The sequence below is a fragment of the Pseudorca crassidens genome, chromosome 20 (assembly GCF_039906515.1).
Source record: "Pseudorca crassidens isolate mPseCra1 chromosome 20, mPseCra1.hap1, whole genome shotgun sequence".
NCBI classification, from domain to species: Eukaryota; Metazoa; Chordata; class Mammalia; order Artiodactyla; family Delphinidae; genus Pseudorca; species Pseudorca crassidens.
The window spans coordinates 14,574,725-14,602,409 of NC_090315.1; the positions used below are offsets into that span (position 1 = coordinate 14,574,725).

At 48.2% G+C, this 27,685-nt stretch overlaps 2 protein-coding genes and 1 non-coding gene across 12 annotated transcripts in view; all 3 read left to right on the forward strand.

Annotated features, from left to right (window-relative positions):
* The window catches only part of LOC137215509 (F-box only protein 27-like), a 32,490-nt gene extending 28,543 nt beyond the window's left edge, over window positions 1–3,947 (forward strand). Inside the window, exons 5-6 of the mRNA XM_067720788.1 lie at window positions 185–372; window positions 3,908–3,947. Of these exons, the coding sequence (XP_067576889.1) occupies window positions 185–372; window positions 3,908–3,947 (228 nt within the window). The remainder of the gene's footprint in view (window positions 1–184; window positions 373–3,907) is intronic.
* Window positions 223–27,623, forward strand: LOC137214993 (F-box only protein 17). Of its 10 annotated transcripts, none has more exons than XM_067719468.1 (9): window positions 223–356; window positions 20,693–21,058; window positions 21,767–21,878; window positions 22,832–22,891; window positions 23,408–23,440; window positions 23,820–23,915; window positions 24,392–24,527; window positions 26,480–26,567; window positions 26,659–27,623. In XM_067719468.1, the coding sequence occupies exons 2-9, from the start codon at window positions 20,710–20,712 to the stop codon at window positions 26,709–26,711; spliced, it is 927 nt and encodes a 308-aa protein (XP_067575569.1). In that variant the 5' UTR covers window positions 223–356; window positions 20,693–20,709; the 3' UTR covers window positions 26,712–27,623. The 10 variants fall into 10 exon arrangements, with proteins under 10 accessions (XP_067575569.1, XP_067575565.1, XP_067575568.1 ...); XM_067719464.1 differs by having other exon boundaries at window positions 22,862–22,891; window positions 26,446–26,567; XM_067719467.1 differs by lacking the exon at window positions 26,480–26,567.
* Window positions 14,580–14,686, forward strand: LOC137215806 (U6 spliceosomal RNA). The gene has a single exon (XR_010939439.1). It is a non-coding gene; the product is annotated as a U6 spliceosomal RNA (small nuclear RNA).
* Window positions 27,624–27,685: the final 62 nt, after the last annotated feature.

Genomic DNA, 27,685 nt, shown 5'->3' on the forward strand with positions numbered 1-27,685 from the left:
TCGCGGGGCGCCTGGGCAGCACGTAACCACGTGGAGAAAATGTAGACTCTCAGAGGAGCGGGCCCCGAGATGCACGAGGGCGGGGGCTGGGTCTCCTCTCCGCCAGCCTTGCGGCAGCTGGGCCCTCCTCCCAGCGCCTACAGCCTCCCAGACCCCGCCCCTCCCTCGACCCGGCTTCGCGCAGCCGCCCGCCCGCGGGATCTCACAGCCGTCCGCCCCGGAGAGGACCGACTGCCCAGAGCGCGGGTCCCGGGGCTCCCTGGGCGCGGCCGTTCCCGGGGAGCCCCCCGACTGCCTCTCAGAGCAGGGTGGGGAAGGGGATCCTAGCCCGCCGCCGCCTCCGAGCAGGCCGCCAGGTGAGCGCCGGGACAGGTAGGGACCCAGGTCGGGACCGGTGTCCCGTCCCCACTCGTGGCTGAGGCGCCCCGGGAAGGATTTCCGCCCCAGGCCCTGCCCGGAGGGGCGTGTCCCGAGAGTCCTGCGCCCTAGTGCCCCTTCCCGGCCTGCCCCAGCCAGCTTCTGCCCCTTTAAGTCCAGAGTTACACAATCGCACGTTTGAAAGCCCCAGATCGTTCGGAAAGGGCTTTGCTAAAAGCAATCCTCTAAAGTCCTCGCCTCTCCGCTCGGCTGCTGGCCCGCGGAGGCCACCATTAAATAAATCCCCCTCCGAAACGTACCCGACCAACACGTGTTCGCAGCAGCTGGTGAAAGGCCAGACCACTTTTTACCAATTCTGGTTTTTGTTTCCTCTGACTGGCGGAAAAATCTGTGAATCAGAAGATCTTAGAGCGCCGTTTCTCGATTTAGCAACTTGGGCACAGTATGTTTTTAGCTGCGGCCGCTCCACCCAATTTAAATTTTGTTCTAAGTTAAACTTTGCAGTGTTCAGTAATATTTGTTAACACTCCGTATCTTGATCCTTCAACTTTAGACAGCAGCTGTTTACCCCTTATTTTGAATATTACCAATATTCAAATTTACAATATTACCAACCTACTTTTAAAATAAATAATAACAATTTTTTAAATGTCCCAGTAACACAAGAACAAAAGACAAACGGGACAAAGCTTTGCATGAAATAGCAATCGTTTAAACAGCGCACCCTCCCCCGCAGCCAGTTTTAAAACTTTGTAATTAAATTACTTTTCAGAAATGGCAAAAGTAACTTGTGATCCGTGGTGCATGGTTTTAAACCTTTCTCTGCTTTTTATTACTCTGGTAGTTACTTCCAAATTTTTAAAGCAGATTCTTCCATTGTTATTTCTTAGTTTATCAATCATCTCCACGGTTTCCCTCCTTCCTAAATAATCATGACATTCCTTTTAGTTTCTCTATTGGCACTTTTGTAACATGAAATAAGTTTTGTCAACTTTTGTTTTCTTGTTCCGTTAAATATATCTATATATAACTATATATATATTTGTTATATATATATATGTATATAATCTGTTGACTCCCATTTTTGTATGGCCTGACTGAGGAATCTACTTTAAAAAATACACATATTTTTAATTTATTTGTTTGGTTGCACTGGGTCCTAGTTGTGGCTTGCAAGCTCCTTAGTTGTGGCACGCGAGCTCCTTAGTTGTGGCACGCGAACTCTTAGTTGAGGCATGCATGTGGGATCTAGTTCCCTGACCAGGGATCGAACCCGGCCCCCTGCATTGGGAGCGTGGAGTCTTAACCACTGTGCCACCAGGGAAGCCCCTAAAATATTTTTAATAAAGTATTTATATTTATTTAAATGCTAATTTTTCAATCCAGTCAAGTTATACATATGATTCACAAATCAAATAGAAAAATCTGCCTTAGTTTTTTCCTATGATAAAAGAAATATAATCTCTTTAAGAAAAATGGAAAAGGCAGGGGCAGTGTTTTAGATTAAAAGAGATTAGAGAGACATGAGCACCCCCAGCAGTGTGTGAGCCCCATCTTTGTTAGGAAGATACAGCTCCAGAAGACCTTGGGACAACGGGAAAAAGTGTTCATGGAGTGAAGATTAGATGGTAGAATGGATTTCTCTTAGTGGATTAAATGTTAGTATAGACTTATAGAGGGTCCTTATTCTTTCTTAGAAGATGCATGTTTAATAGTTCATCAAAAGAGACATTGTAAATCAACTATACTCCAATAAAAAATAATTTAAAAAACAAACAAAAACCCCTGTGGATCCCTGAAGTTACCCAAAGTCATCTTGCCTTGGCAACAGTAGCTAGTCCTCTGGAGTCACAACATACCAAGACAGAAAATGTAAAATGCAATTCAAATAAAATGCCACGTGGTTCAAGACCATCAAAAAAAAGAAAAAGGTTAATCAAAAGAGAGGGAGGGAGAGAAAGCCAATATGGCAAAATATGGAGCACATTGAGATATTCGTTTTAACTATTTTTTTCAACTTTTCTGTACGGTGACATTTTTATGGTAAAATTTGATGTAAATAAAGTAAGACAGTATAGAAACTCAGAGATGAAGACGTGCACAGTGGCACAAACCCTGGAGTCCTCCACACTGAGTTTCAAATCCCCGACCTGCTTGCCTGTCAGGCGACCTTGGGTCGGTTGCTTCCCTCCTCCAAGCCTCAGTTTCCCCAGCTGAAAAATAGCGCCTGCCTCATGGGGTTGTTGTGGGGCCTTCTGTGAGATCTTGTAAAGCACTTTCCACATGCCTAGAGCAGTTAGAGTGCAGTTAACATTAGCTGTTAGTATTTTGTGAAGGATTTTTCTTAACTACCATGGTCTGCTCACCTGGGAATAACTACTCATAACATCATCACTGCTCTTGAGCCCTTCCTTCTACTCCTTTTCTTTTCTGGAGATAGATTTTGAACTTGCCATTTTCTTTTTTTTTAAATTTAATTTATTTATTTTTGGCTGCATTGGGTCTTCACTGCTGCACACGGGCTTTCTCTAGTGGCGAGTGGGCGCTACTCTTCATTGCGGTGTGCGGGCTTCTTATTGCAGTGGCTTCTCTTGTTTCAGAGCATGGGCTCTAGGCACGTGGGCTTCGGTAGTTGTAGCTCGCGGGCTCTAGAGCTCAGGCTCAGTAGTTGTGGCGCACGGGCTTATTTGCTCTGTGGATGTGGGATCTTCCCGGACCAGGGCTCGAACCCATGTCCCCTGCATTGGCAGGCGGATTCTTAACCACTGCGCCACCAGGGAAGTCCCAACCTTGGCATTTTCTCTTGCCATTTTAAAATTCACTGAATGGCTCTGACCTTGCCGTTGCTGCAGTTTCATGTCCTGCTGTGCTTCGTTACCCCCTAAGGATCCCCTTAGCCCACATTCCTCCAGTCATGGCTTTAATGGCTGCATGATTCTGACATAAGGAGGTGCAGCCACAGACTCCAGTCCCATAGATGGACTTAAGTGCTAATCGTCGTCACAGCGTTCACAATGGCAGCTAACACTTGTCGAGGGCCAGGCCTTGATCTCACTGAATTTCCCCATCACCATGAGAAGTGAGAGTTACTACAAGTCCACAGTGTCTTAGCCAAAACTTTTGAGGCCCAATGCGTTTGGGAAGTGACTATGAGGCAAGCCATAGGAACCATCCTGTACCTTAGATAAGATTCCTAGTGGGGCTGGAGAGTAATCGAACACACGGACATTTCTTCAGTGAAATGCAAGTTCATACCATAAATAAAACCTTCCATCAGTTCCAGGCAGCTCTGCCACCAAATGGGTCTGTGAAAGACTTAGTTTGCAGAGCTTTTGGATTTAGGGATTGTGGACGGGAGATGTGGACCTGCACATTTCCCACTTTCCAGAGGGGAAATCTACGCTTAGAGAGGGAAAGCCACATGCCCAAATTCACGAAGAAGTTTGAATTAGGGCTGGGGCGAACCCGGGGCTGACTGAATGTGGAACTGGCAACATTTCACCTCTCCCCAGTGCCACCTCCTCTGCAGGCTGTCACCAGCAGTTCCCAAAACCAATGTCCCCGGCTAGCCCTGTGATGCCCCAGAAATGTCAGTGCTGCCTCCAGGGAATGAGATGATGCACGTAAAGAATTTCTCAGGATGCCTTACACAAAGAAAGCATCGACAAATATGAACTATTATTTGCACTCAGATGCAGTGCGACTGTTTCCTTCTTTGACTTAAATAATCATGGTGTTCACTGATAGCACTAATAATTGTTAAATGGCGAAATATAACACCCATACAGAAAAGTACATAAAATATACATGTACAGTTTAACAAATAATTATAAAGTCTATAACCAGCACCCAGGTCAACAAGGAGAACATTACCAGCCCCCAGATGCTCCTCTGGTTAGTAGCCCTTTCCATCCCCGCGGAGGGAACCAGCGTCCCGACTTTTATAATGCTCGTCTCCCTGCTTGGTTTTTTTAATATGGTGTTAGTACCTTTTAATATGTGTGTACATCCATGAGTAGTATTGATTAGTTTAGCTTGTTTGTAAACTTTCTAAGAGTAGAACCACTAGTGTGAGTATACAATTTATCATCTAAACCAGGGAATTTTGGAAGTGATAGGGGTCACTATTAACAATGACCCTAATTACCCTGGGACACTAGGTGTAGACAGGACTGCCCCAGGCCACCCAGCTGTCTGGTTGTCCTGGGACTCGCACTCTGGGTGACTTGTTGTGTCTGGCAACTTCACCCAAAATTATGCTTTTGAGGTCCATTTGTGTTGTTGTGTTTACTTGTCGTTAACACTTTTTTATTGCTACTTAGTATCCCATTCTGTGACTGCCTTAATTTGTCTATACACCTTACAGCGGATGGGCACCTGGGTCATTTCCAGGCTGAAGCTGTTAGGGGCAATGCTGTCGTGAATATCCTAGTATGTGTTTCCTGGCTCTGGGGTCGAATTGCTGGGTCATGGAGAAGGCACATTTCTAACTTAAGTAAAAAATGCCTTGGGGGGCTTCCTTGGTGGCGCAGTGGTTGAGAGTCCACCTGCCAATGCAGGGGACACGGGTTTGTGCCCCATTCCGGGAGGATCCCACATGCTGCGGAGCGGCTAGGCCCGTGAGCCATGGCCGCTGAGCCTGCGCGTCCGGGGCCTGTGCTCTGCAACGGGAGAGGCCACAACAGCGAGAGGCCCGTGTACCACAAAAAAAAAAAAAAAATGCCTTGGGACTTCCCTGGTGGCGCAGTGGTTAAGAATCCGCCTGCCAATGCAGGGGACACGGGTTCGAGCCCTGGTCCAGGAAGATCCCACATGCCGTGGAGCAACTAAGCCCATGCGCCACAACGACTGAGCCTGTGCTCTAGAGCCCACAAGCCACAACTCCTGAGCCCACGTGCTGCAACTACTGAAGCCCGTGCGCCTAGAGCCCGTGCTCCGCAACAAACAAAAGCCACCACAATGAGAAGCCAGTGCACCGCAACAAAGAGTAGCCCCCGCTCACCGCAACTAGAGAAATCCCGCATGCAGCAACAAATACCCAATGCAGCCAAAAATAAATAAATTAAAAATGTCCAACTAGGGAATTCCCTGGCGGTCCAGTGATTAAGACTCCGCACTTCCACTGCAGGCGCGGCGGGTTCAATCCCTGATGGGGAACTAAGATCCCACATGCCCTGTGGTGCGGCCACATAATAAATAAATAAATAAATAAAATTAAAAATACCCAACTAGTTTCCAAAGTGGTTCCACCAATTTTTACTCTCGTCAGGTGTGTATGGGAGTTCTCACTAGTGGCATTTTAAGTAAATTATGGTGACATTGCACTAGTTGGCTGGTTGGTTGATTGATTTTAATACGCATGATGTTCATGACATTTAAACTAGAATATATCAAAATCAGAAGTAACTTTGCCTCCCATTTCACCCATGCTGTGGCCCAGAAAGCAGCTGAATAACTGAGAGGGTGATGACAGTGAAAATGACAGAGAAATAGGGAAATTCAGTATGGTCTATTACTGTCTGCTATGAAAGATGGTGTTTAGCTCACTGTGTATTCGCTCCACTAATTTTTAATAATTGTACTTTTTAAAAGATCATTTCTTATTTACCTTTGTAACTTTAAATTTTATGCTTCACTTGTATTTCTTATTCTGGCAACTTTTGATTCCCATGATACTGAGTGAGTGAGAGAAGCGTCTTGGCTTCCCCTCCTCCCACCTTTTCCTTTCCCATCTTTTGTCAGTTGTACACTTGCTTTCACACTGTCAAGGTTGATTACTTCTACAGTCTGTTCTGTTACACTATTTAAGTCTTACATGCTTTAACTGTAAAGTTTGCTGGGTTGGGGTTTTTTTTTTTTTCTTGGACAGCTTTATTGAAGTGCAATTTACTTACCATAAAATTCAGCCCTTTTAAGTGTACAATTCAGTGATTTAGTGAATTTACAGAGTTTTGCAGCCATCGCCACAGTTTTAGAGCATTTCTATCACCTCCAAAATATCCCTTGTGCCTATCTGTGATCACTTCCTGTTCCCATGTCCAGTCCCAGGCAACTACTAATCTTTCTGTATGTCTTTTCCGGACATTTCATATGAATCCATCATATGATATGTGATCTTTTGTGTCTGGTGATTTCACTTAGCATACTGTTTGGGGGTTCATTCTCATATTGTAGCATGTACCAGTACTTCATTCCTTTATTGTTGAACAGTATTCCACTGTATGACTATACCACATTTTGTTTATCCATTCACCAGTCGATGGACATTTGGATCGTTTCCGAAGATATAATGTTGCTATGCACTTTTGCAGTCAAGTCTTTGCGTGGACATGTGTTTTCATTTCTCTTGGGTAGATAGCCTAATAGTAGAATTGCTGGGTTTCATGGTAAGTTTATGTTTAACTTTTTCTTTTTTTTAATGTTCAACTTTTAGATAAACTGTTTTCCAAAGAGGCTGTACCATTTTACATTCCCACCAGCAGTGTGTGAGGGTTCCAGTTTCTCCCTGTCCTTTGCCAATCTTTTGGACAATAGCCATTCTGGTGGGCATGAAGTGGCATCACATTGTGATTTCAAATTGCATTTCCTTAATGACTAATGATGTTGAGCATCTTCTCACGTGCTTATTAGTCATTTGTATATCTTCTTCAGTGAAATGTGTATTCAAATCTTTCATCAATTTTTTTTTTTTTGCGGTACGCGGGCCTCTCACTGCTGTGGCCTCTCCCGTTGCGGAGCACAGGCTCTGGACGCGCAGGCTCAGCTGCCGCGGCTCACGGGCCCAGCCGCTGGGCGGCATGTGGGATCTTCCCAGACCGGGGCACGAACCCGCGTCCCCTGCATCGGCAGGTGGACTCTCAACCACCGCGCCACCAGGGAAGCCCCTTTCATCAATTTTTAAATTGGATTGTCTTATTATTGAATTTTAAGTGTTCTTTATATATTCTAGATACAAGTCCTTTATCAAATATATGGTATGCAAATATTTTCTGTTAATCTATAACTTGTCTTTTCATTTTCTTAATGATGTCTTTTGAAGTACAAAAGTTTAAAATTTTGATGGTGTTTAATTAATCCATTTTTTCTTTTATGAATCATACTTTTGGTATTGTATCTAAGAAATCTTTGCCTAACCCAAGATCATGAGATTTTTCTCCTGTTTTCTTCTAAAAATGTTATAGTTTTAACTCTTACATTTAGGTCTCTGATTCATTTTGAGTTGATGTTTGTGTATGGTGTGAGGTAAAGGCCTAAATTCATCCTTTTGCATGTAGATTTCCTAGCACAATCCAAAAGATTGTCTTTTTTTGAAAAGACAATCTTTATGTTAAGAGACCAGATCTTAAATGTTCTCACCAAAAAAAGGAAATAATTATGTGAAGTGATAAAGGCATTGCTAATAAATAATCATATTGCAATATATAAATGTATCAAATCAACAGGCTGGAGAGTTCCCTGGCTGTCTAGTGGTTAGGACTCCTTGCTTCCACTGCCGGGGTCCAGGTTCGATCCCTGGTCAGGGAACTAAGATCCCACAAGCCACGTGCTGCGGCCAAAAAAAAAAAAAAAAAAACAAAAAACAGGCTGTACATCTTAAATTTACACAATATTAATTATATCTCAATAAAACAAAAACAATATTTTCCCCATGAAAACCAATAAACAGAGCTAGTATAAGGAGAATGCCCCTAGCCTCCAGGTCAAATGGATTCCTTTTTCTTGTACGTTATCAAATGGATATAACATGGATATGGTTTAGTGTATATCATATTTGTGCCATGACTTTCTTAAACAATTTTTTGTTTTTCCTGCAGTTCTTTTAAATAGCTTTACTTTTTCTCTTTCGAGAGAAGGATTTTCCTGTTTTTAACTCATCCCATCTATTTCTTGGAATTCTTTTTTTCTTCTTGACGACAGTCTTCCTTTTTTTTTTAAAAAAGACATTCTTCCTTTTTTAGTATCCTGTTCTTGTTTTGCTTTGAATTTCTTCTCAAATCTACGCGTACTCAGGACCAGCTACATAATTTGCAGGGCCCAGTACAAAATGAAAATGTGGGCCCCTTGTTCAAAAACGATTAAGAATTTCAGGTTGGCAGTAGCAGACCATTAAACAGGCATGGAGCCCTTCTAAGTACAACTCCAAAGGTCACACACCCATGAAGCCTGAAGCCGGCCCTGAGTGTACGAATTAGGGTTTTTCTTTTCCTTTACATTCTTTTGGCCCTCTGAACTGTCTCTGTTACCTCTGGGGTCAGTTCACTTTTGCTCTGCATGTTTATCTTTTTTTTAAATTAATTAATTAATTTATTATTTATTTTTGGCTGCATTGGGTCTTTGTTGCTGTGCGCGGCTTTCTCTAGTTGCGGTGAGCAGGGGCTACTCTTCGTTGCGGCGTATGGACCTCTCATTGCGGTGGCTTCTCTTGTTGTGCAGCATGGGCTCTAGGCGTGCAAGCTTCAGTAGTTGTGGCACACGGGCTCAATAGTTGTGGCTTGCAGGCTCAGTAGTTGTGGCGCACGGGCTTAGTTGCTCCGCGGCATCTTCAGGAACCAGGGCTTCAACCCGTGTCTGCTGCATTGGCAGGCGGATTCTTAACCACTGCGCCACCAGGGAAGCCCTGCAGTTTATCTTACTGGTTCTTTTTCAGGCTGCTGGTTTTCTTTAAGCATCTGGTGATCCCTGCTTGTCCAATCACATTTTCAAACGAACAAGGGGCTGGGTGACTTATTTAAGTAACTGATATGAAATTTGGGGCTTTCGTAAATATGGTCCTGCTTTCCCACTGGCCTCTTTGTCCAGCTGAAGGTATGACTGAGAACCCTGTGTTTGGAGGCAGCACTTGTCAGTGATAACTTGGGGGAAACCAGGCTGCTGGGAGCTCACTCCCAGATGCCAGAGTGGGGAAGGCTATCCTCAGGAGCACCAGCAGCCTGGGCTCTTCCTGGATGCTTCATGCAATGTTTTCAAAGAACAGTCGTCCAGTATTGTTTTGTTTTTCCTGTATGTGAATGCTGGGCAGCTTGAGATCTGTGTGGCAAAGCATGGGGGAGGAAGATGAGGGAACAGGGAACCAACAGGCACAGTTCTTCAGAGATGGACTAACCTCTGTCCTCCCTCTGCCCTCTCGACTCCTGACCTGCACTTCTACCACAGCCTGGGCCCCTCTGGATCCTCAACTCTGAGTCCAGAGCCTCTGGGGGTCCTTGAGGCTCCATTGTCCCCACCTTGAGTTCTTTCCTAGCCCCTACACTTCTTTCTGCTTTCTGTCTTGCAGAAATTTATCAACATTTCTTTCTTGGTGATGGTCTCCCTCCTGTTCACTTTGCTTTTTAACTTCTTTGCTGTACATAGGGAGGATGCCCTTTGAGAGGGAGATCAGACTGCCCAGATTCCCATCGCCACTCCACTTCTGACTGCTGTGTGACCTTTTGTGCCTCATTTCACCTCTCTGGGCCTCAGTTTCCTCATGGTGTGAAGATCAACTGGGATAATACAGAAGCCACAAAAGGCTACCCACAATCAGTTCCTGGGGCTGCAGATCTGCCTCACCTGGCCCACGCTGTTCTTTATTTTTTTCTTTAAAGGCACTGCTAGCATTTAAAAATTGGGTGATTTCACATAAAAACAGGGATTTCCAACCACTTGACAAACTGGAAAATGTAGCCGAACTGGGCCCACCTTCCTACTGGGCAATAAATCAGCCCCAGTGAACACTGGCACAGCCTCCAGGCTGGGCTCTTCTCTCCGGTTTGCTTCCACCCAGTTGGTCTCACTTTGGATACTGCCTGTCTCTTGTAGGCATTTGAACTTGGGATTCCTGGGATTCTGTTTTGAGAGCCTCTAGCACAGAACCAGCTATTATTATTATGAGGCCAGCCGGGGGCTTGAACGCAGCCCTTGCTCTGATCACCAGGCCCTGCTACCCCAGGCTTGCATTCACCCAGAAAGGGTACCGTTTTTTTAAAAATCTACCTAAAAACTCTTCCAGGCCAGTAGAGGCTCTGATTATCAATAGCTCAGTCTGCCTTCTTAAAGGAGAATACACACCAAATCTCTGTACATGCAAATAATTCCCAAAAGCAAAGAATTTTCAATCTTGTTTTATTGATGGTTTTTCTGTAACCATTTGTCACAGGTTAGAAACAACACTGGCACCACAGTTCAGAGTCAAGAGTTAAAATTAATAAGGGAGAGAATTCCCTGGCAGTCCAGGACTGCACACTTCCAATCCTGAGGGCGCGGGTTCGGTCCTTGGTCGGGGAACTAAGATCCTACAAGCCGCAAGGGGCAGCCAAAAAAAAAAAAAAAAAAAATTAATAAATGAGGATGTCAGGTAGAGGAAAATCTCCCCGGGGCATCAAAAGGAAGCCGTTCTGTCTAAAACTGAAAAGATTCACAATACGAGGTGCTGACAGCTGCAACTCTCATACATGGTTGATGGGATCGCCAATGGCACAATCATGCTGAAACAAACGATCGGGCGTGTCTTGTAAAGTGAAATACACACTTACCATGTGATCCAAGAATTCCACTCCTACGTAGTTACTCATGAGAAATGAAAACATATGTGCACACAAACACTTGTGTGTGCATGTTCATAGAAGCTCTATTCATAATAGCCTCAAGTTGGAAACAACCCAAATGTCCATCATGCTGGGTGGGTAAACAGGTCGTGGTTTAACCTGTTCAATGGAATACTACTCCGCGATAAAAGGGAGTGAACTACTACTGATGGATACATGCAACGATGTGGCTGAATCACAGAACGTGATGCTGAAGGAAAGAAGACACAGGGGCACATTCTATAGTTATCAGTCAGGGTCCAGTCAGGAGACTGGAACCACACAGGAATTTGAAGGGAGAATGTTTAATATACAGAATTATTGATTATAGCAGAGGATTAGAGTTAGAGGGACTCGCTGCTAAGAAATAAGAGAACGCTAAAGAATATAGAAATAGCAACTACAAGGAGCAGCCTCTACCCCTAAGATCTGAGACAGAGCGCTTGAGAAGGATGCCAGTCCCAGGCCGTCCGTGGCAGCCCCAGAATCCCTCCTGTTTTTGGAGAACACTTGGAGATGGCTCACTAAAGGGCAAAAGAATCCCTTTGGTGCTGCACCTGTAGAACTTGCTGGAAATCCACCCTCTGGTACTTGTCAGTAGTCAGTCCTCTAGGATGCCAGGGAGAGCAGTTCCCAAGGAAGTATCTCACCAGCGGCACTCAGCTAGGAAACCAGCTGAGGTGGGTGCCAGGGGAGGGTGCTGGCTGAAGGTTGCTGCTGACTGCCAGACGCCGGAGAAGCATGCATGTACGCCTGGGAATGGGGCAGGAGAAGCTGCCTATCCCGGCAGTCTGGAAGTGGGAAGCAAAACCCCTTCCTCTGTATCACAGACTCTAGGTCCATCCACCTTACTGCAAATAACACATATATATGGAATCTAAAAAAAAAAAAAAAATGGTACTGATGAACCTAGTGGCAGGGCAGGAATAAGTACGCAGACATAGAAAATGGACTTGAGGACACGGGGTGGGGGGAGGGGGAAGCTGGGACGAAGTGAGAGAGTGGCATGGACATATATACACTACCAAATGTAAAATAGCTAGTGGGAAGCAGCCGCATAGCACAGGGAGATCAGTTTGGTGCTTTGCGACCGTCTAGAGGGGTGGGATAGGGAGGGTGGGAGGGAGGCTCAAGAGGGAGGGGGTACGGAGATATATGTATGCATATTCACTTTGCTGTGCAGAAGAATCTAACACTACTTCCTCCTGCAATGCCTCTCTGGCTCCCTCTACTGGAAATATTTAACATGTCAGCCGGCAAAGGGAAAAGATTTACACGCCCAGATTCCAATTTCTCAACTTGGAGCTGTGAGGAAGTAAATTAATAACTGGCACACCATATGATTCCATTTATATGAAATTCTAGAAGAGAAAACTCGAATTTATAGTGACAGAAAGCAGATTAGTGGCGGGGATGGAGGTGGGGCTTAACTGGGAAGGGGTAAACCTTTTAGAGTGAAAGAAATGTCCCACATCTTGGCTGTGGGCATGGTTGTACAGTTGTACGCAGTTGTTAGAACACAAATTGTACACTTGAAATGTGTGCATCTTATTGGACGTAATTTATACATCCATGAAGGTAATTTTTTTAAAAAGGTACCCATTCTGGGAAACAGGGCTCCCTGTGTGCAAATATAAATGGAACATGTACGTGTACACACACAGCGGAAATGCACCACAAAACCCACCACCAAGATTCCCCAGCTTATGCAGGTGCATATCTCTCCATGGGGTGTTATTGGAAGTAGTTTCTGGCTTTGGCTTGGTGGTTTGCTCATGCATTCTCCCTGAGGAATTCAAGTTCAACATGGGTGCCCTGGGTAGTTGGCAGAGTTTTGAAAGGGTGATGAGGTAGATGTGTGCCCACCCCCTCTCCCATTTCCCTTCTCCCCAAGGGGGATCCACAGAGAGCATCTCACTAGGTTCCTACTTCTTTCAGATTATCAAATCCTCATCCAAAGAGCGAAAGCCTACAGCTCTTTTATGACCATTGAGAGTTATTCCTTGAGTCCCAGGTATGGCTTAGGGATATTTGTCCTTCACTGCTCACATCCATCATTTGAGGTAGAACAATAGTTATCCCCATGTTACAGACGAGAAAACTGAGGCTCAGAGGCCAGCAACATGCCTAAGTGATGGCCTGCCCAAGAAGAGGCAGAACCAGGATTTGAACGTTGATCGTCTGCCTCCATAGTGGGAGCTCCTGACCATCAGCTATCCTGCTGGGAGCAGCAGCCCAGGATCCTGGAAACCTTCAGTTGCTCCCTGCCCTCGGCAGAGGGTCCTAATAGGCTTTACAGACACTGAATCTTGTTTTTTTAAACTTATTTATTTTATTTTTGGCTGCATTGGGTCTTCGTTGCTGCGTGTGGGCTTTCTCTAGTTGCGGCGAGTGGGGGCTACTCCTCGTTGCGGTGCGCGGGCTTCTCATTGCAGTGGCTTCTCTTGTTGCAGAGCATGGCCTCTAGGCATGCGGGCTTCAGCAGTTGTGGCATGCGGGCTCGGTAGTTGTGGCTCATGGGCTCTAGAGCGCAGCCTCAGTAGTTGTGGCATCCGAGTCATGTGGGATCTTCCTGGACCAGGGTTCGAACCTGTGTCCCCTACGCTGACAGGCGGATTCTTAACCACTGTGCCGCCAGGGAAGCCCGGACACTGAATCTTTGGCAGTTGGGTCTTTTCTACCCCCTTGATTATATTCTGAAAAAATTCAATGATACAGAAAAGCGAATTCAAGCATACAGAAAAGCTGATTTTTAAAATTTTTTTATTTTTATTTTTTGCCACGCTGCACAGCTTGTGGGATCTTAGTTCCCTGATCTGGAATGGAACCCACGCCCTCGGCAGTGAGAGCTCCGAGTCCTAACACTGGACTGCCAGGAAATTCCCAAAGCTGAAATAATTATACAGTGGATAAACACTGACTCCTAAGAAAGGGAGACAAGGACCATACCCATGTATTTTTTTAGACCGATACTGAAATATTACTATTCACAGTAACTGTTCAGTCTTCCAAATTCATAAAACAAAAGTTAACGACATGATATTTCAAATACCAAAACGTACCAGGGTTTGATCCCTGGTAGGGGAACTAAGATCCCACATGCTGCGCCGCACGGCCAAATAAAAAGAGAGAGAGAAGGACAATTCCATCATCGTGATTTGTACAACAACAAAGAAGATGAAGTGTTTACTTTTATGTGGCAAAAAGCATTAAAAAAAAAAAAAACAGTGGCTACTCAGGGAAAAGTATGTGCTAGCAGGAGACCACGTGGAGACGGAGAAATGCTGGGGAGCCCCCAGCTGTTTGAGTCCCCACCTCTGGTGCTCGACAGAGTGATGAGCCTTCAGGTGACCCAGCACCAGCCCCTGCCTGAGGACCACTGCATGAGAGCCGCTGAGAACTGATTGGCTGAGCCCAGTCAGTCCCTAGAGCCATAAAAAATAATCATAAATAATGGTTATTATAAGTATATGCCACCAAACCATGGCAATGGTATCACCACTGAGTCACGGAGGTATTTTTGTGCAAAATTTTCCATCACTATAAAAAGGCCCTACTTGATTGGAGGAACCACTGAGGAGAGAGAGAAGCTACCTCTTAATACTCTCATGGGGTCCTTAATTTAAAAATAATCCTATCGTGCTCACTTTGGCAGCACATATACTAAAATTGGAACAATAGAGAGAAGATTAGCCTGGCCCCTGCACCAGGATGACAAGCAAATCTGTGAAGCGTTCCATATTTTAAAATAATAGTAATAATAATAATCCTATCTTTTGTTTGATAACAGTGGGGAGAGCTTTTTGGACATCCCTTGGTTCCTTTCCATGGACTACCATCTCTGTTTTTATTGTTGTTATCGTTTCTAGTAAACCTTTTCTAGAAAGTACACAAACTGTACAGCCTGATGAATTTTTACAAACGAACGCACATGTAACCAGCCCTCAGATCAAGAAACAAGAAGAGGCCTTCCCTGGTGGCGCAGTGGTTGGGAGTCCGCCTGCCGATGCAGGGGACACGGGTTCATGCCGCGGTCCGGGAAGATCCCACATGCCGCAGAGCGGCTGGGCCCGTGAGCCATGGCCGCTGAGCCTGCGCGTCCGGAGCCTGTGCTCCGCAACGGGAGAGGCCGTAACAGAGACAGGCCCGCATACCGCAAAAAAAAAAAACCAAAAAAAAAAACAAGAAGAAAAAAAAACCTTTCTAAATGTTTCTAAAGGCAGTTCCTCTGCCCAGATGGAACTTTTTTTTTAACTTATTGAAGTAGAGTTGATTTACAATGTTGTGTTAATTTCTGCTGTACAGCAAAGTGACTCAGTTATACACATATACATTCATTTTCATATTCTTTTCCATTATGGTTTATCACAGGATATTGAATATAGTTCCCTGTGCTATACAGTAGGACCTTGTGGTTAATTCATTCTATAATATTTATAATAGTTTGCATCTGCTAATCCCAAACTCTCAGTCCATCCCTCCCTCACCCCCTCCCTCTTGGCAACCAACCACAAGTCTGTTCTCTATGTCTGTGAGTCTGTTTGTGTTTCACAGATAAGTTCATTTGTGTCGTATTTTAGTTCCACATATAAATGATATCATATGGTATTTGTCTTTTTCTGATGTGCTTCACTTCGTATGATAAGCTCCAGGTCCGTCCATGTTGCTGCAAATGACATCATTTCGTTCTTTTTTATGGCTGAGTAGTATTCCATGGTATATATGGACCACATCTTCTTTATCTATTCCAGATGGAACTTTTAATGCTGACTGGAATTCTCTTGGCCACCCTTTGTGAGTGGTACCTGTCCCCTGAAATACAGGTCACTGAGCATCGTTTCATTTAGCAAGTGCTGCGTAACAGACCACTCAAGATGCAATGACTTAAAACAATAACCATTCCTTTATTATTCTGGCGGCTCTGGGGATTGACTGGGCTCAGCTAAGCAGCTCTCAGGGGCTCTAGTGCAGGTGCCATCAGGCAGTGGTTGGGACTGGGTCATCTGAGGGCTCACTCACTCCTCTCTGTAGCACCTTGGATGGGGAGACCCAAACAGCTGGGGCTCCCAAGCATGTCTATCTCCCTGTGTATCTCCAATGTGACGACTTCAGGGCAGCCAGACTTACATGGTGACTCAGGTCGTGGTGTGCTGGAGCTGGCTCGCACCGGATCCTGGAAGCACGTTGTGGACAGGTCTTTCCAACGCCAAAGTCCAGGGACGTCGTGTTGGTAGCTTGCTGTCAGCCATGGAAGGTATATTCACACCACAGAAATCAGCAAATGTTACAACCCAGACTCTTTTCTTTTTTTCCCCTACAGAGCCAGTTGTTAAACGTTTTAGGAGCACACCACTGGACTCACGGCTCCCCATGCATGCATCCCCAGAGAGTCAGGCAGAGGCTGTATCCTCTTTCCTGACCCAGCCTCTGAAATCCCTTAGCAATGTCACTTCTGCAATGCTCTGAAAGGCGAAACAATCCCAAAGGCCTGCCCATGTCAAGGGGAGGGCTGTGGACACCACTCCTTAATGGAGAATGACCAGTTCCTGGAAAAGAGCACATCAGTTTGCATACGTTGTTATAACCATCTGGGGAAGATGTCTGCCATGCATCACAGGTCCCTGGAAACCGAATATCAGTAGCATCCCCCAGTCACTGTGACAACCAATACAATATCCTCCCCACCAAACACACCCACACACACACACTCCCAAACACCCTAGCAGCAGGCAGCGCCGTGCCATTCTGACCCAGCCAGTCGTTGGCATTCAGCCGTGTTGGACACGTTGGCTACAAGGCACCTCGTGGTCCTCAGGAGAGCATCACACACAAGCATTTTGAATACCCAGGGCTCGTATGGTACATCACGTGAAGGTCCTTGCCCCTCAGTGAAGTCTGGCTGCCCTCGTTGTGTGAGGGGACCACCCCCAGCTCCAGGGATCCCCTGTTTGCCAGTGATCGGCACACATCCATACCGGGCAAGCGGGTGGATTCGCTTGTAAATTGCAGCTAATTATTAATGCAGCTAATAACCACCTGGGGCAAAGCACACCCTAGTCTCTAAAGCGTGTCTCCACAACTTCAGTTCTCTGTTGTGGGGGTGAAGGGGAATCGGGCTTTGTGCCACGTCCACGGACCACTGGCTTGATAGAGCCTTAATCCTTAACAAGACCTTAATCAATTTATTTCAAAATAGTAACCGCTGACATGAATGGAGCACTTACTGGCATTAGATAGTATAACAAGCATTAGATCATTGAAGCCTCTTAACCCAGGGCAACCTCCAGGGATTGTTTTGGACATTAAAACACGGTGATGGGATTCAGTGCGATGATCCAGCTTAAATGCTCGGCACGGGTGGTTTAGTCAGGGCTCAGTAAATGCCACCAGATGAAAATACTGTAGCTGAATCGTTGCTCACCAGCCTTTTATGGTGTGTAATGATAATAGCAACTAACATAACTTAGTGTCTAATATTATATCAATACCACTTTTATTTATGAAACACCAGCGATTATTTAAGCGCTTTACAAATAAATATTAATTCGTTTCATCCTCACAATAACCCTGTGAAGTGGGTAAGGTTAACATCCTCATTTTCAGAAGAGGAAACTGAGGCATAAAAAGTTGAAGTGATTTGCCCTTGAGGCAAGAGGCTTAGCTGGGACTCAAACCCAGGCGGGCTGGACCCAGGCATGAGCATTTCATCACTAAGCTCTTCTGCCCTGATGGGGAAATGAAATGCGTTTCTCACTAGGTCTTGAGCTATTCACTGAGTTCTTGTTAAATAAAGGTGTTTCACCTTGCTATGCCTCAGTTTGCTCATCTGTGAAGTGGGTTTCTTTAGGGAAGAATAAAGTAAGAAAATGTGAAGGAGGAGGAGGTGATGGTCATGAGGCCCTGAAATTGTAAATAATGTGGCCAGGGACAGTCTCATGGAGAAGTTGACATCTGAGCAAAGATTGAAGGGAATGTGGAGGTGAGCCAAGAAATGCTCTGGTTCCAGGTGGAGGAAACAGCCTGTGCAAAGGCCCTGAGGTGTGGAGGCCGGTGTGGCTGGGGCAGAGTGAGTGAGGGGGAGATGAGGGCAGGGAGGTGATGGGTACAGATCGTGTGGGGCTTGTGGGCTGCATTGAGGACCTTGCCCTGACCCTGAGTGAGGTGGAGCCACAGGAGGGCTCTGAGCAGGGCAGGGACAGGACCTGACTCAGGTGTTCACACCTGACAGCTGGGGAAAGGAGCAGGGAGACAGTAATGGTCCAGGTGAGAGGTGATGGAGAATAGAGGAGGTTCAAAGACTCATCCCTGGGACTTCCCTGGTGGTGCAGTGGTTAAGAATCTGCCTGCCAATTCAGAGGACACGGGTTCGAGCCCTAATCTGGGAAGATCCCACATGCTGCAGAGCAACTAAACCCGCACACCACAACTACTGAGCCCGCGTGCCACAACTACTGAAGCCCACACACCTAGAGCCCGTGCTCCGCAACAACAGAAGCCACCTCAACGAGAAGCCCATGCACCCCAACAAAGAGTAGCCGAGTAGCCCCCGCTTGCCGCAACTAGAGAAAGCCCATGCGCAGCGACGAAGACCCAACGCAGTCAAAAATAAATAAATTTGTTTTTTAAAAAAAGACCGATCCCTGACACTGAAATCAGAGGGAGGAGGAAGGAACAGCTGAGGAGACCGACTAGGAGCCACAGGCAGACGGGAGGGGTCCAGAGAGACATGCTGGCCCAGAGCCAAGTGAGAAGAGCGTCACCTCACTGTGTCAGGTGCTGCTGACAGGTCAAGCAAGGTGAGGATTGAACAGTGACTACTGCCTCAGCACCAAGGGGGGGTCATTGGTGACCTTGACATTTCAGGGTAGAGAAGGAGGGCAAAGTCTGATTAGAGAAGGTTTGAGAGAGAATATCAGTAGAAAATATGGAGGCAGTGAGTGGGACAACTTTTTGGAGAAGATTTACTATAAAGAGGAGCAAAGAAATGGGGTCAGAGCTGGAAGGGGAGGTGGAGTCAAGAGGAGTTTAATTTGTTTTCAAATGAGAGATGACTCTGCGAGCTGACGGGAATGATCCAGTGCAGAGGGGGAAGCTGAAGGTGCAGCAGACAGAGGGGAGAACTGTGAGACGGTGACCTGGGGTGGGCGCAGTCACGGTGGGAAAGCACAGTGGTACATGGGCGGTGGGGGTCTCTGGATGTTCACTTCCCATCGATTTTGGTTTTTCTGCAAAATAAGAAGCAAGGAGGGAATTCCCTGGTGTCCAGTGGCTAGGACTCCATGCTTCCACTGCAGGGAGCATGGGTTCGATCCCTGGTAGGGGAACTAAGATCCCCCATGCTGCGTGGCGCGGCCAAAAAATATATAAATAAGAAGCAAAGAGAGAGTGAAAAGGTGGAAGGAAGTGTGATGTGTTGGGGATAGGGGAGAAGGTGTGAAATAGTTATCTACAGAGAGGAAGAGCAAGAGGATAAGAGAAATGTAATCTGATTGCCAGGCAGCACTGTGGGTACACTTGAGCATCAAGTGCACAAACTTAAAGTGAGACCAGCCAGTGGAGTTGTGTGTTGTTCTTCAGCTGCTTTAAACTGTGCGGGTACAGGCACAGGTAGGTGGAGGGCTGGATTTAACCGGGGCACGCGTTGGAAGAAGCCAGAGGAGGCAAGGGTGTATGCAAAGAATGTTTTAAATGATTAACCAAGGAATTTAAGCTGGATAAGGAAGACTGAGGACTTGAGGGGGTGTGGGGCAGTGAAAAAGAGGTAGGGACAAAGGATGGGAGATCATAGTGGGTTGGAAGGACTGTGTGTGTGGGGGGAGGGGGTAGGTCTAGGGCACTGGAGGGAGAGAGCTGGAAAGAGAGGAGGTGATGCGTGGGGAGTGAGAAGCCTGAGACTGAGGTTCTGAAGAGGCTGTGGTTACTGAGACAAGGTGTAGGTGCGACCACGGGATGGAGGGGCTAGAAGAACAGCTGGTCAGGGAACAAGAGAGGCCTGGTGGCAGAAGGAAGGATCGTCATCCTGGATACGGAAATCACCAAGAATGTTGATAAGAGCAGCTTGAGTGGCTGTGAGCCTGGAGCTAAAATCATGGAGAAGTGAGGGGTAGTCATCTGGGTCAGCAGATGATGATGACAAGGTGACAAACGATCTACCCTGATGATGAGATTCATAGCTGCGGCATTTGGGGGAGGATGGAGGGAGAACCTCTGGAAACAGCACCAGGGAGCAAGGAGATTTACCCACTTGGAAGGCCCACAGGACGGCTGGGTTCTGGTTAGAGCAAAAATGTGACAAGAATCTTCAGCGAAGGGATTGAAGAAATAGATTTTGCTGAAGGACAGGTCCTGGATGCCAAAGGCCCTAGAGTTGGGACAGGTTGGGGGATGGGATGGGAATGGTTTCCTCCTCGGTGGATTTTTCTCGTGGGTCTTCAGTGTGCATATGGTCATATGTAAAGTGCTTAGCCAGACACAAGTGCACCGGCCAGAGACAGAAGTCGTGGTTAGCAGTCCTGGTGGGGTCGTGATCAGGCCAGGGGTTTGTTGCTCGAGGGGGAAAGGTGGGGGGAAACCGGTCCCCGTCCAGAGCCAAGTGGTAGGAAACAGATGCTGCATTTTCTTGGTTATGACAGTCCCCCGGTCGCCCGTGTACCTGGTGAGGTCACGGTCAAGTCGCAGGGGACTTGCGTCCTGGAAGGAGAGGTGGAGGGAGGCCGGGCTGCTCTGACCCGCCGACCCCTCTCGACCTGCAGGACTCTGGCGGCCGGAGATGGGCGCCCGGCTTTCGCGGCGGCGGCTGCCCGCGGACCCGCCCATAGCCTTGGACGCGCTGCCGCCGGAGCTGCTCGTGGAGGTGCTGAGCCACGTGCCACCGCGAGCGTTAGTGACACGCTGCCGCCCAGTGTGCCGCGCCTGGCGCGACGTGGTGGACGGGCCCACCGTGTGGCTGCTGCAGCTGGCCCGCGACCGCAGCGCGGAGGGCCGCGCTCTCTACGCGGTGGCCCAGCGCTGCCCGCCCAACAGCGAGGACGAGGAAGAGTTCCCGCTCTGCGCCCTGGCGCGCTACTGCCTGAGAGCGCCCCTCGGCCGCAACCTCATCTTCAACTCCTGCGGAGAGCGTGGGTGCCGGGGGCAGGGGCTAGCAGCAGGGGCGGGGAAAAAGAGACCAAAAGGATGTGTGGCCTGGGGACCCAGGCGAGGTGGAGTGAGTGGGCGCGGCCAGGGTGAAGCAGACAGGGGCGGGGCCGGGAGCAAGGGGACGTGGTCGAGGCTCTTGGGAAACTGGGTGGGAGGAGCCAGGGGCTGTGGGCCGTATAGCGAGCCAAGATGGCTGGGCGAGACAGAGCAGAAGGATCCAGGGGACTGGGCCGGGAAGCTATGCTTGAACTGTAGATTAGGTGGGCGCGGTTAAAGGGGGAGGAGCCCGGGGAGGCCTGGGGAGAAGCCGATTGGGTGCTGGCAGGGGCGGAGCTCGCATAGAAATATAAGGTCGTATTGAGAGGCTGTGGGGAGGGGAATGAATGAGTGGGCGGGACCAAGGGAGGAGGGGCCCGGAAGCGGTGGTGTAAGGAGCCCGGGGCGGGGCCAGAATTGAAGCCCAGTAGTTTGAGAGTGAAGGGAGGCAGAACAGGGGGCGGGGCCTAGAGAGGCTGGGGAGAAGCTGAGTGGATGGGCAGGGCTGAGTGACGCCGTTGTGAGGTGGGACCACGAATACAGCCTGCTGGGAGGGAGGAGCTGGTGGGCGGAGCAAGCTAGGTGGTGGCGGGTTCTCTGCGGGGCGAGCTGGCGGGCGAATTCCTGGTGTTCAACCCTTTTATATCTCACAGAGGGCTTCAGAGGCTGGGAGGTGGAGCACGGCGGGAATGGCTGGGCTGTGGAAAAGAACCTAATACTGGTGCCGGGCGCTCCTTCCCAGACCTGCTTCGTGACTTCTTTCGAGTGAGTGGCCCTTGATCCCTGGTGCGAGGGAGGGGGACTCTACCCTACCGTCCTCATCCTCACCCTCACCCACTTTCAGCCTCTCCTTCGCACATTCATTTGCTCAGTCAGTCAACCAGCTAATATTTGTTAAGGGCCTACCAGGTACCAGGCACCGTTTTACATGTCAGAGACACAAGGAAAATTCAGAAAGATCAGGAACCTGCTCTTTTTTCATTTGCATTTTAGATGTAGGGTTGGGGAAGCCATTAAACGCATAAACAGTAAAAAAAAACAAAAACATAATAAACATTTAGAGGGCTTACTCTATGCCAGATGCTTTACAGTAAATTTTTAAATCCTGGCAATAACCCTATGACACAAATACCATTATTATAAATGGTGGATCTGGGATTCGAACCCGGGTAGTCTGACTTCAGAGCTTCTGATGGTGATAAATGCTGTGAAGACATAAAAACAGTTTGATTGGCTGATTCTCTATCCTCATACCCCATACCCATTTTCCTTGTGCCCTGCCCCCACAGTCAACCATTCTCGTGGCATCTAGCTTTCTAGTAGTTACCAGTATATTAGGGGTGACGGGATATCTCATTGTTATTTTAATTTGCATGTTTCAGTTTACTAATAATTAAACATCTCTTCATGTGCTTGTTAGCTTTTTGGATTCCCTCTTTTGTAAGTTGCCTGTTCATATTTTCTATTAAGGTTGATATCTTATTCTCGTTGATATACAAGAATTTCTTGTATATTCTAGCTGTCAGTCCCTTGTCCATCCTGGACATTATAGAAATCCCCCACTCTACCATCTGCATTAACTATGTCCATGGTGTTATTTGGTATTTACATATGATCAAATTCATCTTTTTGCTTTAGAATTTGTTTTTTGAAATTTTGTTTAAAAAATCCTTCCCTACCCTTAGATCCTAACAGTGTTCTCTTATACTCTCTTCTAGTAACCTCATAGTTTTATCTTTTACATTTAGATCTTTAATCCACCTTGAATGTGATGTTCGGTAAGGATCCAGTTTTCTTTTTATCCCCCTCCTTATATTGAGCCAGTTTCCCCAACGCCATCTACTAAAGAATCCTTCCCTTCCCCCATGGAATGGCGGTGCCACCTCTATCATTTATGAAGTTCCCATACAAACCTAGGTCTGTCCTTGAGCACTCTGTTCAGTTCTGGTCAATTTATCAGTTCTTCTGATAAATCACTATTTCTGTTATTATGGCACATTGAAATTCGAGGAGAAGGACTGTTTACAAAGGTGCAGGCAGAACACAAGAGATACTACAGGACTCTAGGCTAGTAACAGTGGGGGGAAGGGACTTTACCACCCCTAGGCCTGGCAGGGGTAAGGGGAGGAAGCAATTACCGAAACATGAAGACAGAGAAGGCTGGGAGGAGAGGGCACTGTGGAGAGGGCCCTTTCGTTGAGAAATACAACAGTCCCACGATGATCCCTTGGGAGGGAGCCAGGAGAATAAATACCCTGATTTCACTCTCTTCTCCCTTCTATCTGCTGCTGGAGCTTCCCATTGACTGACCCAACAGGAAGTAGAGGGTAAGGGAGACCCTTCCATACAGGCAACACAACCTTAGACCATGGGCCTCTTGGTGCTTGAGGAGACCCCAGAATTCTCTGCTCAGATGTCTAGTATGTGGGCCTCCATTTGTATTCATGTCCTGGTCCCCATAAATATTAGGGGCAGGCCTGCATACAGTCAGCCTCCTGGAGTCCACAGCAGAGTGAAGGGTGGAGGGGATCTGAGAGGCCAGTGGGGTTGCACAGCCCGTCATACATCTTGTCTGGTAGAGCAACCCTGATGGGCTGCTTTAGACAGGGTAGTCAGGGGAGGCTTCTGGGAGGAGGTGATTTCTGGGCTGACTTGAATGATGGGACTCTCTACCCCCCCACCCATCCTATCATCCCCCCTTCCTAGATGGTGCTTCAAGAGGCAGCTTGTGGACTTGGTGATGGAGGGTGTGTGGCAGGAGCTGCTCGACAGCTCCCAGATCGAGATCTGTGTGGCCGACTGGTGAGTGGAGAACCCCCTGTGGTGGCAGCAGTTCTGCAGAAGGGAGTCATTTCACACCCCCATCGACCCCACGGGCTGGCACTGCTACTGTGCCCCCTTCATAGTGAGGCTGACAGAGGGGAAGCGATGCTCTCATAGTAGCAGAGCCAGGGAGGGGCGGAACTTTGGTGAGCCCAGAACCCCCAGATTCCTACACCCTCAAGCTCCTCCCCAAGGTTGTGGTTCCTCCCCAGAACACCATTACCTCCCCACCCCCATCCATATACACCTGACCCACAGCCTCCTGAATCTGCCCCCAGGAGCACCCAGGCTCTTCCCCCAGGCCCTGGCTCCACCCCAGGGGCACCTAGGCTCCTCCCCCTAGGTTCCCAGGCCTAACCTCATCAAAGTGCAGGGAGGCCAGACCTCAGTCGCCCTCCCCAACCCAGAGACCTGAGCGGGTGGTGAGGCTATCAAGGCTCACTGCCACCCGGCAGGTGGGGTGCCCGGGAGAACTGCGGCTGCATCTACCGGCTCCGGGTCCGCCTCCTGGACATGTACGAAAACGAAGTGGTCAAGTTCTCGGCATCACCCAACCCGGTCCTTCAGTGGACTGAAAGAGGCTGCCGACAGGTGGGTCCAGACTACCTTCCCTCACCCAAAGGCACACCCACCTCTCACCCTGCTCAAATTCTGCTCTCAGCACTGCTGGGTATCTATAACAACAGCTAACAGTCATTGAACCCTTATTACAGGCCTGCCCAAGAGTTTCACCCATTAATTCATTTCATTAGCACAATGGCCTCGTTGTTCAACAGACATTTTTGAGCACCTACTGTGTGCCTGCTATGCTCTAGTTGCTAGAAATGCAGCAGTGAACCGAAGTCCTTGCTCCATCCCCATTCTAGAGTTGGGGAAACTGAGGCATGGGAGGTTAGGTGACTGGCCCGAAGTCACCCTAAAGCGTGCAGGGCCTGATTCAACCCCAGGCTGGCTCCTGAGCCTAAACTGTCATGGTCATCATACCTCACTTATCAAAGTAACCTTTTAGGTGGTCTTTTGGTTTCCATTCCTGATCTCTTCCCACCCACCCCCAACCCAACACACAGACTCAGCATCCAGAAAGCTCCTATTAAAAAGTGAGTCAGGGGCTTCCCTGGTGGCGCAGTGGTTAAGAATCCACCTGCCAATGCAGGGGACACAGGTCCGAGCCCTGGTCTGGGAAGATCCCACATGCCGCGGAGCAACTAAGCCCGTGTGTCACAACTACTGAGCCTGCAGTCTAGAGCCCGCGCACCTAAAGCCCATGCTCCGCAGCAAGAGAAGCCACCGCAATGAGAAGCCCGAGTACTGCAACAAACAGTAGCCCTCGCTCGCCGCAACTAGAGAAAGCCCGCGTGCAGCAATGAAGACCCAACACAGCCAAAAGTAATAAATAAATAAAATAAGTTTATTTTTATTTTATTATATTATTTTTTTTGCGGTACGCAGGCCTCTCACTGCTGTGGCCTCTCCTGCTACGGAGCACAGGCTCCGGACGCACAGGCTCAGCGGCCATGGCTCACGGGCCCAGCCGCTCCGCGGCATGTGGGATCCTCCCGGACCGGGGCACGAACCCGTGTCCCCTGCATTGGCAGGCGGACTCTCAACCACTGCGCCACCAGGGAGGCCCATAAATTTATTTTTTAAAAAAGGTGAGTCAGACCACGGATCTCACCTGCTTGTAACCCTTCCGTGGCTACATCTCAGAGCAAAAGCCAACATCCTATCATGCAGCTATAAAAAGGAATGAAGTACAGATTCACACTTGAACATGCGTGAGCCTTGGAAACTGTGCTAAGTGAAACAGAGGCCAGACACAAAAGGCCACATATTGTATGATTGCATTTATATGAAATTTCCAGAATAAGCAAAGCCATAGAGACAGAAAGCAGATAGATTACTGGTTGCCAGAGGATAGGGGGAGGGAGGAATTGGAAGTGACAGCTAAGGGATTCGAGGTTTTCTTCCTAGGGTGATGAAAATGTTCCAGAATTAGTGGTGATGATTGCATAACATTACGAATATACACACACACACAAACAAAAAAACCACTGAATTGTACAGTTTTAAATGGTACATTTTATGTTAGGTGGATTTTAGCTCAATTTAAAAAATTAAAGAAGATTAAAAAGCCAGAAGCCAGGGACTTCCCTGGCAGTCCAGTGGTTAAGACGCCACGCTTCCACTGCAGGGGGCGTGGGTTCAATCCCTGGTCAGGGGAACCAAGATCCCACATGCCAAGTGGCGTGGCCAAAAGAAAAAAAAAAAAGCCAGAAGCCAGAGTCCTTCTGTGGCCGATCTCAAAGGCCCCACACGATCTGCCCGCTACCTCCCAGACCCCACCTCTTACTTCTCCCCTCACTCTGCTCCAGGCACACTGCCACCTCAGGGCCTTTGCACTGACTGTTCCTCTGTCTGGAACACTCCAGATCCCCACTTGGCTCCCCTGCCCCATCAAGTCTCTGTCATCTCAGTGGGGCCCTTGCTTTACAATCCCACCCTCCTGCAGTATTTCCTCCGCCCTTTCCCCCATCTGTCTTCAGCGTCACAGTCTAGACTCAGCTTCGCCAGGATACGATCTTTTGGCTGCTTTCTTCACGGCTATATCCCCAGCGCCTGGAGCAGGGCCAGGTACCTACTTGGTGTTGGGGAACATCTGTTGAGGTTGCGGAGGAAGAGGAGTCCATGGAGCCTCACTCCCTCACTCTCCTTCCCTGCACAGGTCTCCCACGTCTTTACCAACTTTGGCAAGGGCATCCGCTATGTGTCTTTTGAGCAGTATGGAAGAGACACGCGTTCCTGGGTGGGGCACTATGGTGCCCTCGTGACCCACTCCAGCGTGAGGGTCAGGATCCGCCTGTCCTAGCTAACCAGCCTGATCCAGCCTTCGGGGACAGACTGCCATCTGCCAGACACCATCGTCAATCAAGGTCGGCTCTGCAGCCACGAGCCGGAGGATGCCCGAGGACAGTGGGGGTCCCGTGTAGCCTGTTCCCGGAATGTTTCCAGTGAACCCCACTTGCTGCTGCTTCAGCGTGGTGGCCCCCATGCTATTCGAGAAACCAGGGATCCAACCAGGCTGGTCACTTGCTTCCCCAGCTTCCCAGGGGGAGTGTCAGAGAGTAACTCAGAGACCTGTACGTTACTTGCGAATTTTTTTCTCACATGTGTGGATATCAGTTGACAGACTGAGTCAGAAAACAAAGGCCAAACCAGGATTTCAGACAGAGGAAAGCTGCGGGCAGTCGTGGACAAGGACTCTTATCAGCGTGCTTTGGGGGCAAGGTGATTGCTGGCAGGGAGCAGAGGTCCTTGAGGGGACCAGCAGCAGCCTCAAAGTGAACTCTTCCTGTTGTTTTGGGGAGTCTCTGGGATTTGGCAGTGGGGCCCGTGCAACCGCCTCCAGCACCACGCCCATCAGCACCTCCCCTCTGGGCCAGGTGCCATTTCTTTCAGAATTTCTGAGGCCAGTTCTGTGCTGACCCCCAAACTGTATCCTCCAGCCCCACCTCCTGCTCCTGCCTCGGGGGCAGCTCGCCTCCTGTCAGGCGACAGCCTCCTTTTCTCCACACTTGAGCCCGCTTGGAGATGGACCCCGGGAGCAAGGCATGCTGTGAAGGAAAGCTCTCCTTTCCCCAACTGAGCGCAGCCAACAAGCTCGCTCAATAAACTCGGTGCTAAGCATGACGTGATGGGGGATTTTTGTCTGTAACTGATGCACTTGTTTGCCCCTAGCTCCGATCCTAAAA

Bases quoted from the DNA above. Each gene is read 5' to 3' on its own strand.
- LOC137214993 (XM_067719464.1), top strand. From the start codon at position 20,710: ATGGGCGCCCGGCTTTCGCGGCGGCGGCTGCCCGCGGACCCGCCCATA. The intron at 21,059-21,766 runs GTGGGTGCCGGG...TATATCTCACAG, and splicing joins CTTCAACTCCTGCGGAGAGC to AGGGCTTCAGAGGCTGGGAG. The intron at 26,568-26,658 runs GTACCTACTTGG...TTCCCTGCACAG, and splicing joins AGCGCCTGGAGCAGGGCCAG to GTCTCCCACGTCTTTACCAA.